The sequence below is a fragment of the Mobula hypostoma genome, chromosome 8 (genome assembly GCF_963921235.1).
Source record: "Mobula hypostoma chromosome 8, sMobHyp1.1, whole genome shotgun sequence".
Classification (NCBI taxonomy): Eukaryota; Metazoa; Chordata; class Chondrichthyes; order Myliobatiformes; family Myliobatidae; genus Mobula; species Mobula hypostoma.
In genome coordinates this window covers 65,610,288-65,626,414 of record NC_086104.1, presented here as the reverse complement: position 1 = coordinate 65,626,414, position 16,127 = coordinate 65,610,288, and the positions used below count along the sequence as shown (strand labels likewise).

General features: G+C 43.3%; 1 protein-coding gene across 1 annotated transcript in view; it reads left to right on the top strand.

The window, feature by feature from the left end:
• Positions 1 to 14,302: 14,302 nt before the first annotated feature.
• Positions 14,303 to 16,127, top strand: part of LOC134351151 (NADPH oxidase 3-like) — a 34,484-nt gene continuing 32,659 nt past the window's right edge. The window contains exon 1 of the mRNA XM_063057266.1: positions 14,303 to 14,365. Coding sequence (XP_062913336.1) covers positions 14,303 to 14,365 — 63 coding nt within the window. The remainder of the gene's footprint in view (positions 14,366 to 16,127) is intronic.

Genomic DNA, 16,127 nt, shown 5'->3' with positions numbered 1-16,127 from the left:
ACAGAACTGCAGGGCTATGATCCAACCCATTGGTCATTTGATCACTTAGCTCTATCTGTTGCAGGTCATTTTTGTTCCTTAGCTTGGCTACTTGGCTAACTTTCACCACCCTTAGGTACACCTGCTCTTGCCCATCTGCACTCATTATCGAGCCAGAATTGATTAGCCCAGCTTGTCTATAACACTGGAGTGAGAGAAATGCCAGGCTGGTTTAGGTGTTGGGTGACTAAGGCTCAGGGTCATGACGGAAACTCAGTTCAACATTCACAACACTGGATTTAAAACTCCCCAGGCAGATTGTGAGTAGTTGATCTTCAAGTAGCCTTATCTAGCAATGGAGAAAGCTAAAGACAAACTTGTTAGTGTGGAAATCTATAACATTCAAATGGGAAGCAACAGGGAGCTCAAGATGGCCACTGCTGATAAGAGTGCAGGTGCTGTGAACTGGTTGCATAGTGTGCACCTGGTCTTACTGATATTTTTGAGGGCACATTGAAAGATGATGTTTTTGGAAATACATGCAAATCTTTGTTTAATTTGGAAGAGCTATTTTGGTTCTTGAATGGTGGCAAAATAGGAGGTGTAGAACCATTGCAACTCCTGCAGGAAAGCAGAGAGTGGTGAGTGATGAGCAGACCAGGGAATCATGAAGAGATTGAACCCTGCAGAAGGATGGAGGGAAGGGTGGGAAAGAAAACTGCTAGTGAAATTCCTCTGCTGCTTGAGGAAATGACAAACTATGATGCTATGCTATTCTATTTAGAGGAAGAGGTTTTAAGAGCTAAAATGTGGGAAATGGAGGCTTCATCAACCACAGAAGGTGGGAAGCCACATTTCCTGAAAAAGGAGAACATTTCACATCAAGAAGCCTGAGACCAGAATATGTTAGGTGCTGTTACTTCTGTTTTGGAGAAAAGGGGAACAAATTGTCCACTTTTTTTACATGGTGAGATACAGCGTATGAACAGAGTAGGGTTCATAGCATGTCAAGAAGATATCAAACCACATTAGATGCTGAGTAGATTTACTTTAATCCTTAGAGGGGAAAAAAACCTCTGATGTTGCAGTATCAGATCAGGATTGTTTCCTTTTGACCAGAAACACATCAAAAGGAAGAGTTAATGGGGATATTCTTTAATTTAAAAAAAAAATCTGTGCTCATTCAGAACTGGAAGTGAATCAAGCTAAAGGCAATGAGCACAGAACAACAGGCAAGATTATTTGTTTTAATAAAGCACAGTGGAGTAATGTGTTCTGGAACAAACAGGTTCTAAAGTATTTTAAGACAATCAGATTGATCAAGAAACAGCCTCTGATAGGTAGATGTCTTATGATTCAAATTCCAACAGCATTGGTAAAGTTATAAAATTTCATTTGCAGTTAGATTGTGGGGATTGTTTTTCAACTGTTGCATTTCACATGGTAAAGATTATCCTGTGAAACCAAATTTAGGTTCCCGATAAGAATAAAAATACAAGATGGTATGTTGGCTTGATGGCGCAGCTTTACTTGGTGCTGATGAGAAAACTTGGTCTCTAATTTTGCAAAGTGTGCAAACTGCAGCTGAGTTAGTCTCGTCCCTTTTCCATATCCTCAAAACAACTCAGGTGCTGAACCTGGACACACTTTCCACATTTGTAGCAGCCAGAGGCACCATCAATGTTCCTGACCTCCCACATCATGCAACCATCACACTGAATCAGTTGACTTGCCATTTCTTCACCATTTCTCACCCTCTCCAACTGTGGCGTAGTCTCCTCGCCGAAGATTCTCGAGACAAACTTCCTTCGACAAGACCGCTCCCCTAGAGCAACCCTTGATTATATTGGCTGATATGACTAATTCGTTTTACTTGTCGCACCTCGGCCGACCTTGAACGTTTGTGTTGCAGGCTGGCTCGACAGGTTTTTAAATCAACCGCTCCTTCCAAACGTGCTATTAGGGTGAATAACAAACTCATCGGTGTGAGCTGTCTTCGACGCCTCGGCGCCCTGGAAAGCAGCGGGGCCAGTGCTGAGTCCCGTTTTGAGCTGGGGCGTTAGCTTTTTCCCGCAGGGTTTAGCCCGGCTTTTTCTGGCGTCGCTTTACCTGACCGTGACCTCCACACGCGCATTCTCCAACTGCTCCTCCATAGTTCACAGGCTCCAAAATCACGGCAACCTTATTTATACTATTGCAAATGGGACGTCTTTATCAGAAGGAAGTCTGAGGGAAAGATAAAGGACAATCAAGCAGTCCTAGGTAACGTCGTTATATAACGATCCAGTCCTGTATTCACCACATTCAACCGCCTAGGCGTGTGACGTCACTGCCCATGGTAACAGCGGCCAGAGATGGGGAAATATTAGGGCGTGGGTAAATTTTCAGTACCTTTCCTTCAAGTTACTATTCGATTCTTTTCCCAAAATCTATTTCTAATCTTACCGGTAGTGCGTACCGAATCATTAATTCTCTCTGCTTGAAGTTTTCTCCCCCCTAATGTGAGATTTGGTGTCTGATATTAAGGTCCTCCGCCAGTGGGAGTATGCTTTATTTGTCTTGGTCCCTCGTGGTTTTGAATATTTCCAAGCATTTAAAAAAATATTCGCTGCTTTAAGAAGAACAGTTCTACGTCTCTACTTAGTTCGCACAGCTGAAACCCCTTTTACCTGAAGCTATTGTGGATTTCTACTCATTTGTGAAAATAGCATTGGTAAGAGTAGATGATTGTCTTTTATGTTACCTCTTTAGGCTGCTTTGTTTGCTTTGTTGGGTACGTAAAATAAACCCAAACAATTAGCAAATGTTACTTTGACACATTGATCCTGAAGTCACAAGGTGTTAAAATGCATTCTTGTAATCACACTTGAAGTATTAAGTGCCACTATTATGACCCTCCTCAAATTTCCAAACACCACACACACAATCAAATCAGCTTTGGGGTAATGCAGATGGTTTGGAATCAGTATGCAGAAAGCAGTAAATGCCTTCCTGATATTTGATTAAAAATGTGCTAATATAGTTGTTGGATGCACAATAACTCTCCATCTCATTCCCATTCTGACCTATCTGTGTGTGGTTTCCTAAACTGCTATAACAAAGCTCATTATAAATTTGAAATACAACACCACATCTTCCTGAGTCCTGATGAAGGGTCCCAACCTGAAACATTGACTATTTCTCTCCATAGATTTTGCTTGACTTGCTGAGTTCCTCTTGGATTTTGTGGGTATTGCTCAAGATTTCCAGTCTCTGTGGATTTGCTTGTATCACACAGATGTCCATGCACATTATAACCTTCTGAAGTTGTGTTCCAAATTAAAAACCAGCAGAAAATCCTCACATTTAATTTTTTTTTGTCCCACCTCTCTTTCATAAACATCCTTGGTTACTCCACTTTTACAAACTACCATTCTCATATAGTATGGGAAGAATCATGCATTCAAACTCCAGACTTTCAGTATAGAAACAAGCTGACACAAGTCATTTCTAGAGTAAAGTGGGAAGAACCAATCTAGTTGCAACATTTCCTGTCATATTAGGTCTTAAATTAACAGCTCTTAATAGGAGCTTCTGCTAGTAGTGAAGCTAAATTTCTTGACTTAAACAATTTTGGCAGAATGGATGAGGGAGCTCTTTGATAGTTTGGAAACCCACCAAAACTTATTTAAGCAAACAGAGATTAAAGATTATCCTGTCAGCACTTTTCAATTCTTTTTAAGGACAGCTACATTGGCAGTACTGTTTTAATTCATGCCAGGCATTGTAAAAGCAATTCCATTTGGCTGGTATCCAAACAGCAGCTACTACTTGTGTAGTAAGACTATAGATTGCAACGATATAGACTGGAAATTAAACCATGTTTTTATGCACATATCAAACAAGCAAGTGATTTTACCTAGGTGTCAATGATCATCAACCGGGTACTTGGTCCTGACACTTAACCCGGCAAATAAAACACAACATCAGTCACACATATACTGAGTACACAAGTTGTGCTCCACACATATTCTCTCAGAGCATAAATTTATAACACAATATTTGATAGTTCTTCATGGACAAATCACAGATATGACTCCAATGTATATGCAAAATTCTAATGCACAGTTGTTCACATATTGTAGTGTAATCTCAAAACGTTATTCAGAACCCAACTAGTTATTAGTATTATAGAAAACACCACAAAGGGAATGAAATACAAATTTCAGGCAGTGTTTTTAGATGTCACTAAAATATCAGTAATAAAAATTATCAACATGAGTGCAACAAAGTTAGAAGTATTTTGAGTTGCTTGGGGTGCAGAAAAAACCAAGATGTAAAGCTATTAAGGTTATCTGATTGTTTAAAAATCCTAATGGCTTGGATTTTTATGGTTCACTGGGATATGATTTTCATGCCCTCTTTAAAACACTGGGGTCCTGGTTTCTGCACTTGGGCTAATTTCCCACGCTCACATTAAAGTCTCTAGGACTAGAAAGAAAGAGGGAGACAGCCAGCAAATAAAAAGGTGGGGAGCGAGAGCTGGTGGGATAGTTGAATTTGAGTGAGGGGGGCAAATAGGTGAGGGACGGGAGTGGGAATGATGTAAGAAGCAGAGAGGTAATATGTAGAAGTACAAAAGGCTAAAGAAAATGGAATCTGATACGAGAGGACAATGCAGTGAAGGAGGTGAGATGAGATGTGGAACCAAAGGGAGGAATGTGTGGATGATGGGCAGATCAAGAGGGGAGGGGAAAGAGAAGGGGTATTGGGGCCGATGGGGTAAGTGAAAACAAAGGGGAGGAGAGGAGAGTGGTATCAGAAGTTGGAGAAATTACTTTTCATGTCTTCAAGGTGAAATATGAGCTGCTGTTCCTCTAATTGTGTTAGACTTCATTTGGCAGTAGAGGAGGTCATGTCAGTGTGGGAATGGGAAGTGGAATTAAAATGGCTGGCCACTTGGGTCTCACTGATATAGAGGAGGTCATACCCTGAACACTATGTGATAAATGACACTTGTGGATTCACAACTGCAGTACTGCCTCACCTGGAAGGTCTTTTTGGTGCCCTGAGTGGTGGGGAGGGAGACGTGTAGCAATAAGTATAACACTGAGCATATTTGCAGGGAGAAGAATTAGTGGGGAGGAATAAGCAGACAAGGGAGTCACTAAGAGAGCAATTCCTGTGAAGGGAAGGGAAGAGAAAGTTGTCTGCTGGTGGGATTGCATTGGAGATGCCAGAGTTGTGGAGAATGATATTTTGGATATGGGGGCTGTTGGGGTGGTAGGTGAGGACAAAGAAGACTTTATTCATGCAATTTCTGGGAGGAAGGAGTGAGGGCAGAATGAGAAAAGGAGTGGGTAGGGCCCCATCAATAGTGGGGATGGAGCCCTGTTTTCTGATAAAAGAAGAGATAAAAGAAGACTACTCAGATATCCTGAAATAGAAAGACATCATGAGAATGGTTGCAGCAGAGACGGGGGATCTGAGTGAAGGAATAGCATCCTTGCAAATGACAGGGTGGGAAGAGGTGCTGTCGAGGTAACTGTGAGAAATAAATTAATTTGTAGAAAATGTTGGTAGATAATCTGTCTCCTGAGATAGAGTTCAAGAAGGGGAGAGAGGTATTGGACCTGGACCAAGTACATTTGAAGGCTGGGTGGAAGTTGGTTGTGAAGTTGATGAGATTGACAAGTTCCACATGGGTGTATGAAATGGCACCAATGCAGTCATCAATGTGGCAGATCTGAGAGCATTGCCAGAGCAGGTTTGGAACATGGATTGCTCAACGAAAAGGCAAACATAACTGAGGCCCATGCAAGTGCCCCAGTTATATCTGCACCTTTGGTCTGGAGGGAGTACAAAAAGCCAAAAGAGAAGTTGCTGGGTGTGAGTACTAGTTATGTAAGAATTGTGTCTGTTATCCAGAGAGACGCGGAGTCCTTCCTGATGAGGGATAGAACTATACAGGGACTGGGCATCCATGATGAAAAGGAGGGAGTCAGGGCCAGAGAACTGAAAGTCGCCGAAGTGGTGAAAAGCATGTGAGGTGTCGTGGATGTAGCTAGGAAAGGACTGAACCAAGGAGGACAAGGTGGAGACAAGATATGAGGATATAAGCTCAGTGGGGCAGAAGCCAGCATAAACCGTGGGCCTACCAGGGCAGTTAGGTTTTTGGATCATGGATAGGAGGTAGAAAGAGGCAGTGCGGGCCTAAGGAACAGTGAGATTGGGGACTGCATATGGGAGATTTTTAGAGGTTTTGGTGTGGGAATACATTTCCCTGCTATAAATAGAAGTTTATAACTTGTCAATAAACATAAGTAACAAATACACAGCATTTCTTATTTATAATTGAAAACACCAATGTATAAATCACTCTTCTATATTGTAATGGAATTAGTTATTGAAAAGTCAGTCCAAGCAGGACTTTGGTACTGGCGAAACAATGAAGCTATGCTGCAAATGTTTTTTAAATGTTTTGGCTGGTTCTAAAAGCAGCAGGAAAGCCCTTTACAAATATGCTTAAGGTATTCTCTGACTTTGAGGCAAAATTAGACTATTTTTAATATATTCTTGAAGAAATGCACTCAAAATGATACATGGTCAATTATTATAAATCAAATCTAATTATTGATTTATATCACTCAATTAAAAATTCTTCTTTGCAAAATTTTGCTCAGTTCTAGTTATCCAGTTACCTGAAGGATTGATAGGACTAAACTTGGAAGGTCGGGTCATTAATTCAGAGATTTAGTGGTGTGGCGAAATTCTGAGAGTTGAGTTTGTTTCTTCTAGGCTTTGGATATAAATAGATGCAATTGAAGGAATCATTAAAATGCTGAAGCTGAGAAAGGGTATAATGAAATAATCGAAATCTGGACTAAAATTGCAAAACAGCTGTTAAGTACAAAATAGACAAAAGTGTTTCTTTTTTCTACAATTGTGAAATAATTAGCTATCAGAAGTACTGACTTGAGCACTGCGGGCTTCTGCGGCATGCCATAGAGTGTTGGGCTTCTCAGTTTCTCCAGCACCTGTGCTTAATAATTGTTGTCTTAAACACTCGTGCTTTCTGTTTTATCTTGTCAAGTTAATTGTGACTTGCTCAGGTTTTCTGCTTTCTATAATTATTTATTGTGGACACAAGCTGGGGTCTGATCAGCCCCAGCTGGGTCGCCTGGAGGAGGTTGTATGATGTTGAAAGACCCGAAACACCCAATGATTCCAGAAACATCACTGAAGATGTGTCCAGAAGCATCAATAGATGTATGTACACAGCTTTCACCCTGAGTTAATCAGTGACAACCAGGAAAGACTGGGTGACAACCGCGAAAAGAGTGGTGACGACTGGAGAGTCAGTGACAGCCTGGAGAAATGGCAACCAGGGCAGAACGGGCTGGCTACCCAATCTGTGTCCTCTGAGAGGAGGACCCTCACAAAAGCTACAAAGAATCTAAGGAAAACATACCCCCAGGGGTGCCCGAGAGGGGGGGAGGATGAGCACCCCAGTTGGATGGACACAACGACATCAGACCCAGGCAATGAACAAACGACGATGAGGAAGCAGTGTGCATGTGGCAAAATCTGCAAGAATGATCATGGTTTGAAGATCCACCAAGCGAGGATGAAGTGTTCGGCGGGAGCAGGAGCAGCACAGCGCGCAGGTGTCCAACCTGATGAGACGAAGGAGGGGCCAGGCCCGGAGTTACCCCATAGTGCCTGGAACCTCCAAGTGTTGCAAACTAATCCCTCTAACATGAAGTCTAACAGGAGGTGGATCAAATGGCCTGCAGCTAACATGATTTCACTATGGAAGCAGTTTGATGAAGATGTTAACCAAATTCTAGAGGCAACGGCGAAGGGAGGGGTTGATAGGAAGCTGCGAGCCATGACAACAATTATTGTCAGTATTGCAGCTGAATGGTTCGGAGAAGAGGAGAAGGAAGGCTCCAAAACATCTTACACGAAAAACCAAAGAGCATTGAGGATCCACAAAATCAGGCAGGAGATGAAAGCGCTGAAGTCCCAATACAAGGAGGCAGGAGAGGAGTAGCGCATTGGCTTGGCCCAGCTGATGTGCATACTACGAAAGAAGATCAGGGTCCTCCGCCGGGCAGAGTGGCATTGAAGGCGGCGTCGTGAAAGGGCCCGAAAACGTGCTGCCTTTATCGCCAATCCCTTCAAGTTCACCAAGGAGTTGCTGGGGGAGAAGCGCAGTGGGAAATTGGCCTGTTCACAGTGTTACGTACCCCGTAACTGGGTTGCCAAACCAGCAGAAATGGATCACTCAGTTAGAGTCTGGACTACTAGAACTAAGAAAGTTTTATTAAAGAAACAAACAACACAGTACTCTAATCAAAAAAAGGGATAATAAATGCAACAGTTCAGCAATGATAAACACATATGTACACAGAATTAAGATAACAAGATTAATCAAGCTCTATCGTTGTCTAGGGGTAAATGACCAGTTTCAAAGTGACACAAAGTCCAGTTCAATTTAGTTCAGTTCGCAGTAATCGTTGCCATGGCGATGGACTGTGGGGGTGAGGAGGAGAGAGAGCAAAACGAATGAATATTCAACACAGCTTCCACACAGACCTTCGCAGTCAGCTTTCGGGCGAGCCCTTTGTGATGTCATCCGAGGTCACCGACCGTGACCCCTCCGTTTCCAGATACGACCGTTTCTCTGCGCTGAACCTGGCACCCAGGTAAGGATGGACACATACCAGGTTCCCGCCGATCGTGCCTTTCCACCCTGAGCGTCTAAGGCTGATCCCGCGATCAGCCATCCAAGAGCTTCCCACCGACTTGTGAGAGGCGCACCGCTTCCAGGGTCTCGTTACCTCGGGTGTCGTGTGTGTCTTGCCTTAGCGAACCTGTCCCTTTTTATCCCCCTGCTGGGGTATCGCCTGCCCATCACTTCAAACAGTTCAGGGTTCAAAGGGGGAGCCGCTCTAGACCGCTCTCTCTCCCGTCCCTTCATTACACATCTCCCAAATGCTGCTCAATTGTCTTCCTTATCTCTCTCTCTCCCGAAGACAGGTGGCAGACCAACTGCTGATCACACAGGACAGCTAACATCTATGTGTATTCTTGTCACAGCAGGAAGACATAGACCAACGTCTGAAGAAGATATATAATGATCCTGAAAGAGAGCAGGAGTTGGGAGAGTGCGACATCCTAATAGACCCACCTGAACCAGATGTGCAGTTCGACATGTCAGAGCTGCAACTAAAGGAAGTCAGAGAGGTCATCCGCAAAGCAAGGGCAAGCTCGACTCCAGGACCAAGCAACACCTCGTACAAAGTGTACAAGAATTGCCCCAAGCTCCTGCTGTGTCTGTGGAAGATCCTGAGAACCTTTTGGAGAAGGGAGAAAATCCCAGAACAGTGGAGAGTGGCTGTAAGGAGTGTGGATCCCGAAGGAGGAAAATGCCACCCAGATAGATCAGTTTCGCATCATCTCCCTGCTGTGTGTTGAGGTGAAGATCTTCTTCAGTGCAGTTTCTAACCGGCTGTGCACCTACCTAGCAAAGAATGCCTATATTGATACATCAGTCCAGAAGGATGGCATTTCAGGGATGCCGGGCTGTCTGGAGCACATCGGTGTGGTGACACAGCTCATCAGGGAGGACAGAGAGAACAAGAGCAACCTGTCAGTGTTGTGGCTCGACCTGGCAAATGCACATGGCTCCATTCCGCACAAGCTGGTGCAGCTCACACTGACCAAATATCATGTCCCCAGCAGAATCAAAGACCTTATCGCTGATTATTACAGCAACTTCAGGATGAGGGTCTCTTCAGGAGCAATTACATCAACCTGGCACAAGGTGGAGATCGGCATCATCACAGGGTGCACTATCTCAGTGACACTGTTCTCCCTAGCCATGAACATTCTCACTAAGTCTGCTGAACCAGAGTGCAGAGGGCCCAGAATGAATTCCGCTCATCGGCAACCACCTATCAGGGTATTCATGGATGACCTCACAGTCACCACAGAATCAGTCCCAGGCTGCCGGAGGATTCTGCAAGGGCTCGAAAAGCTGGTGGAGTGGGCCCGGATGCGTTTCAAACCTGCCAAATCAAGATCGATGGTGCTGAGGAAAGAGAAGGTGGAGAACAAGTTCCGGTTCAGCATCGCAGGCACAGCCGTCCCAACCATCACAGAAAAGCCAGTCAAGAGCTATGGCAAAGTTTTTGACAGCTCTTTAAGGGACACAACATCCATTCAGGCAATCTGCACCAAGTTGGATGGCTGGCTGAAATCTGTGGACAAGTCTGGCCTACCTGGGAAGTTTAAAGCCTGGGTGTATCAGCATGGCATTCTTCCCGGAATCCTGTGGCCCCTCCTTGTCTATGCAGTCCCGATCTGGACAGTTGAAACCTTAGAGAGGAGGGTTAGCAGCCACCTCAGGAGATGGCTGGGGCTGCCAAAGAGCCTGAGCAGCATCGCACTCTATGGACACCACAACAAACTGCAACTGCCCTTCAAATCCTTGGAGGAAGAATTCAAGGTAACAAAAGCCAGAGAAGTGCTACAGTATAGGGACTCAAGTGACCCTAAGGTGGCTACAGCAGGGATCCAAGTAAGTACTGGCAGGAAGTGGAGGGCAGAGGAAGCTGTTCAGGAGGCAGAGGCGAGGCTGCGTCACAGGAGGCTGGTGGGAGTGGTCACACGAGGCCGAGTTGCGCTAGGATCCTTTCCAACTCCCCAAATGGACACCAGAGGGAAGGAAAGGCACCGTCTGGTTCAGGAGGAGGTGAGAGCAGTAGTGGAGGAGATGAGAGCCTGCAAGGCAGTGGGAATGAAGCAACAGGGAACTTGGACAAGATGGGAGAATGCGGTTGAGAGGAAAGTGACCTGGGCTGATCTTTGGAAAGCCGAACCACACCGCATCCAATTTCTCATCCAGGCAGTGTACGATGTGCTTCCAAGCCCATCAAACCTGCACACATGGGGCAAGGCAGAGTCATCTGCGTGCCCACTGTGTTCCAAGTGAGGAACCCTGGAGCACATCCTCAGCGGCTGTGCAAGGGCACTTGGTGAGGGACGGTACAGGTGGAGGCATGATCGGGTCCTGAAGACCATCGCTGAAGCCGTCAGCGCAGGAGTTGAGTGGGCGAAGCGGTCCCGACCCTCCAAGCAGACCATTGCCTTTGTCAGAGCTGGGGAGCAGCCAATACCTGTCAAAAGAACATCTGCAGGCATTCTGACCTCTGCAAGGGACTGGCAGCTGTTGGTGGACCTCGAAGGGCAGCTGAAGTTCCCCAACCATATTGCAGCCACCACCCTGTGACCAGACATTGTCCTTGTGTCTGAGTCTACTAAGCAAGTGGTGCTGCTGGAGCTGACAGTCCCATGGGAAGGTAGCTTGGAAGAGGCCTTTGAAAGGAAGCTCTCCAAGTACGCATGACTGGTCAGCAACTGTCAGCAGGCTGGATGGAGAGTGAGGTATCTCCCAGTGGAGGTTGGTTGTAGGGGATTCGTAGCCCATTCTTTAGTTAGAGCCTTCAGCATTTTGGGCATCGAGGGAGAGAGGAAGAGGAGAGCCATCTGCAGTACCACCGATGCGGCAGAGAGGGCCTCAAGATGGTTGTGGCTCAAAAGAGGGGAGCCATGGAGTCATAAGTAGCTAGCCATCTGGACACAAGTTGGGGTCTGATCAGCCCCGGCTGGGTCACCTGGAGGAGGTTGTATGATGTTGAAAGACCCAAAACACCCGATGATTCCAGGAACATCACTGAAGATGTGTCCAGAAGCATCAGTAGATGTATGTACACAGTGGACTCCTGTTTAGTGCTGTTCATGGAGTCCTTGTGTTTAGAACTATTTGTCAAGTAGTGTCACATGGTTGAGCCACCAATTTTCTGTTGAAATTCCTATGTATAACCTCTCATTTCCATCTCTACATGGGAGTCTGCCATTCATCCACAACTTGGTTCAATCGTTTTCAGCGCACACCCTGACGGAAGGACTCTGCGATCAATGGACCTAACAGAGGTATAACAGTGGCTTGAACATCAGTCTGCTGGAGGCGAGGGTGCCTCCTTTACTCGGTTCGAATTCCAAGTCTACATTCTGAATGCTGCAAGTCTATGGTCAGAGCTTCTCCAGTCTTGTTCAAGATTTTTTTTCAAGGTTCTCTGGGTTGACAAGGTTTGTTAGGTGTCTCTTGGTAGGCAATGTTTCCAAGTTATAAGCACCATTCTTTCTCGTTTTTTCTTTTATGTGTGGGGAAGGAGGATCTGGAGGCCAATTTTCATATTGTGTTTTTGTTAGTTTTTTTTAATATGGGGAGAGGGGTTTTTTGGAGGCTAATGTTGTGTTTTGTGTGGAGTTAGGAGGATGGTGGGGGGTTGATGATCATATTGCTGTTCTTCTTTGTACATGGAGGTGGGTTTGCTGTTTCTGAACTGACTTCCCTGGTTTTTCCTTGGTTTCTTGACTAGCTGGAGAAGAAAAATCTCAGAGTTGTATACTGCATACATACTTTGATGATAAATGAGTCTTCAAACCTTTATTTTGAATTTTACAGTCCTGTCTCAAGAGCTTCAGATCTGACGGGTTTTATCACATTCCACCGTGATACAACACTTGGCGGCACGGGAGGTCGTTCCTGCCTGTGGCCATCGAACATGCAGCTCCTCCCGTGGAGGGTCAGACACCCTGAGCCAATTGACTGGTCCTGGACTTACTTTCCATCTGGCATAGTTTGCATTTTGTTGTTTGATTGTTGGGGGTTTTTGTATTGCTATATTTACGCTCTATTCTTGATTGGTGCGGCTGTAACAAAACCAAATTTCCCTCGGGATTAATAAAGTATATCTACCTATCTATCAGCCTCATCCTGAGTTTACCAGGGCTCCCTGGGCCGTCAGGTGCCAGTCCTGGGAGTGGGGGTGGGGGTGGGAGGTACTCACATGAGCTCAGCAGCATGCTGTTGAGCATTGGCCTTCTAGGTTTCTCCAGCACCTGCATTTACTTATTATTGTCTTAAATGGAGTCATTAAGCCCTTGTGCTTTCTGTTTAATCTTGTCAAGTTAATTATAACTGGCATGAGTTTTCAACTCCTATGATTATTTAATACAGACTCCTGTTTAGAGCTGATTGTAGGGACTTAGAATGTATGTCTAGTGCATATTCTGGAGCAGAGGGTGGCGGTAATGCACCATTAAGCTGCATGCCAACCGCCGTAAAACAAGATACAGACAGAGCTGATTGTGGAGTCCTTGTGTTTAGAACTATTTGTCAAGTAGTGTCACTTGGATGTTCTGTTGGAATTTCTATGTAGAACCTTTTATTGCCATCTGTACATGGGAGTCTGCCATTCCTCGCACCTGGGTTCATTTGTTTCCAGTACATTCGTGATGAGTACATTGGTTAAACTGAATTTTCCCTTTCAAAACAGAATTAAAAGCAAGAAATATAAATTTCTAACTCCACCATCTGGCGTACTTGAGCAGGTCAAATAATTGGTTATTCCAGAACTTAGTCACATTTCATTCCCATAAATTAAAAAGCCCAGAAGGCAAAGATGGATATGTTTCACAAAACCTCTCTGGCATATACATATGAGAATAGGTAATATACAGAATATAACTTCTGGAGAGTCCACTTGCCCCACTGATAAATTGTACATGTATCACTTTATTGTGGAAATGAGCTACCCTGAATCCCTATTGACACGAAGCTTGAGCTTAAGCTAATATAAAAATTCTTGTTGAGATGCTGTGAGCAAAATGACCTTTGCAATCTTTGTCTTTGGTAGCGTGCTTAAGCAATGGCTTAATTTCTATGTTTATGTATCCTCCAAGTATGTACGGTTTCGACAACAATTTTGAATCATTCAGAAAACACATTTTGGAAAATGTTAAATGCAAAAGAAAAATGGAAGTAACTTTGGCACTTCCAGTAGTGATAAAAATCTTTTAAAAGGCAATGTGGTCTCCACAAAATATCATACCAGGAGGGGGCACAACTCCATTTCATAACTGCAAAGCATTCATTACAAATGTATGCTAATTCAGCCATATAAATTTTTCTAGATCTTTCTAAAGTATCCACAATCCATAAATACATTTTCCATAAATATGTATTTACATTTAAATTGCTCACTATGGCCTATGTAGTCACTCTATAAATGCCAATATTGTTTCAATATATTATTTTTAATTAGTAAGAGATGTGACAGGGTAATTCAAAGAGCCAGAATAACAATAAAAAAAACTCACAGAGAAAAGAAAATCAAGAGATATGGTAAAGGTTAAGATTTTAAGAAGGATCTTAAAGGAAGGGAAACAGATGGAAAGGCAGAAAAGTTTATAATTTCCCAGCATGAAGATGGCTGAAGGCATGGCAACTAATAGTACCACACAGCAAGGGCAGAATGCTCAGGAGGGCAAAGTAAAAAAGAAAGGAATTTTTAGTCTGGAGGCTTGGGTGTAGTGCAGTTTTAAAACTAAAAGAAATCAATAAAAAAGCTAGGGCAAGGTAATGGAAGAATTCAAACATTAAGTGCAATTAACTATAAAGTATAATTTAGAAAACTAGGTCTGAATAATGCACAGATTCATCAGCAAATTATTTTGATGTAATCTAAAATAATGTCCCCTATTGTTACCTAATGTTTTGATATTAGCCCTGTCACTCCCAGTTTCCTGGCCCTCTTACTTTCATTCCTCAATACACACAGACTCTCAAACAAAAGCAACGAACAAAGTCGGGACAAAACACCTTGAGAGGATCATTTATTGATGTTTTGTGGAAGCTTGTTGAAAGTGACTGTATAAAATACTCAAAGGTAAACAAATTTAGTCTTGTCTGTTGAGTGTTGTTTCAAGCAAAAGAAGTAAGGAATAAAGTGAGTCATTCTGAATAAACTCTTCTCGGGCTTCCAGCCGAGTAATCAATACCCGTATCTGGCTGTAAGACCAAGAAGAGTTTATTCGTTATATATGCCGGGAAAGCACCTGATCCTTTTTTTGAGTCATTCTGGATTTTGTTTTAACACAAAATGAACACTGAAGTAAGACTTTATCTGATTCTATTTTAAAGCACAGAACACAGAAGTTAGAGGACAGCAACTGATGAAAGCACATCGGAGGAACATTATTGTTTTCACTTAGAATTTCCTTGTTACAAATATATCATGCACTTGTAACTGGCATTCTAAGTGAAAAAATAAAATTTTGAATTTTACCACTTCCCATCTTCATTTTAAAATGTAATCAGCTTCCTAATATTTACTGGGGACTTAGAAAACTAAATTCTGCAACCATAATTCCTAAAGGTGCAAAGTCCTTGAACTAATATTGATCACCCATGACAAAAGTTTCATTGTATATCCTACTTTTAACATTATGAATATTAAGTTTGTGGATGGTCAAAAAGGTAGGATATTTAGGGTGGCATTTAAATAAGGAAGGCATAGAAGGACATGGGCCTAGTGTAGGTAAAAGGAATTAGTGTAGATGGACAAAAAAATTGACATGGATGAGGTGGGCTGAAGGATCTGTTTCTGTACTGTACCACTCCGTGACAATGACATTGTATTAAATGACAATTGAAAAACAACTATTATCATATCGACAATCAGAGCATATTTCATAACAAATGATATCACATGACTTCCACTTGCACAGATGGAACAACTAGAAAACATACGTATTTCTCTAAATTTGACAGCAATCTGTCGTCTGCTGAATGTCCGATATCAAATTTGTTTGTAGGCCTATTTGTAAAAGTATGTCGTCAAAACTGGATTATGAACAGCTTGTGTATTCATGTATGAAGCTCAAAACATTGGCTTTTTTGACCTAAAGATGAGAATGTAACCGAACAGTAGAACTTTACTCCCTACAGCATAATTTTAGTAATGTGAATGCCAAACTGCCCTATAGAACCTATCCCACTTACCACCCTTGATATTCTTGTGGTCTTCAGCCAGAGGCTGGTGAATTTGTGGAATGTATTATCACAGGCAGCTGTGGCGACCAGGTCGTTGGGTGTATTTAAGGCAGGGCTTGACAGGTTCTTGACTGGACATGGCATCAAAGGTTATGGGGAGAAGGCCAGGGAGTGGGGCTGAGGAGGGGAAAAAAGTCATGACTGAATGGCAGTGCAGACTCGACAGGGAAAATAACCTAATTCTGTTCCCATGTCTTAT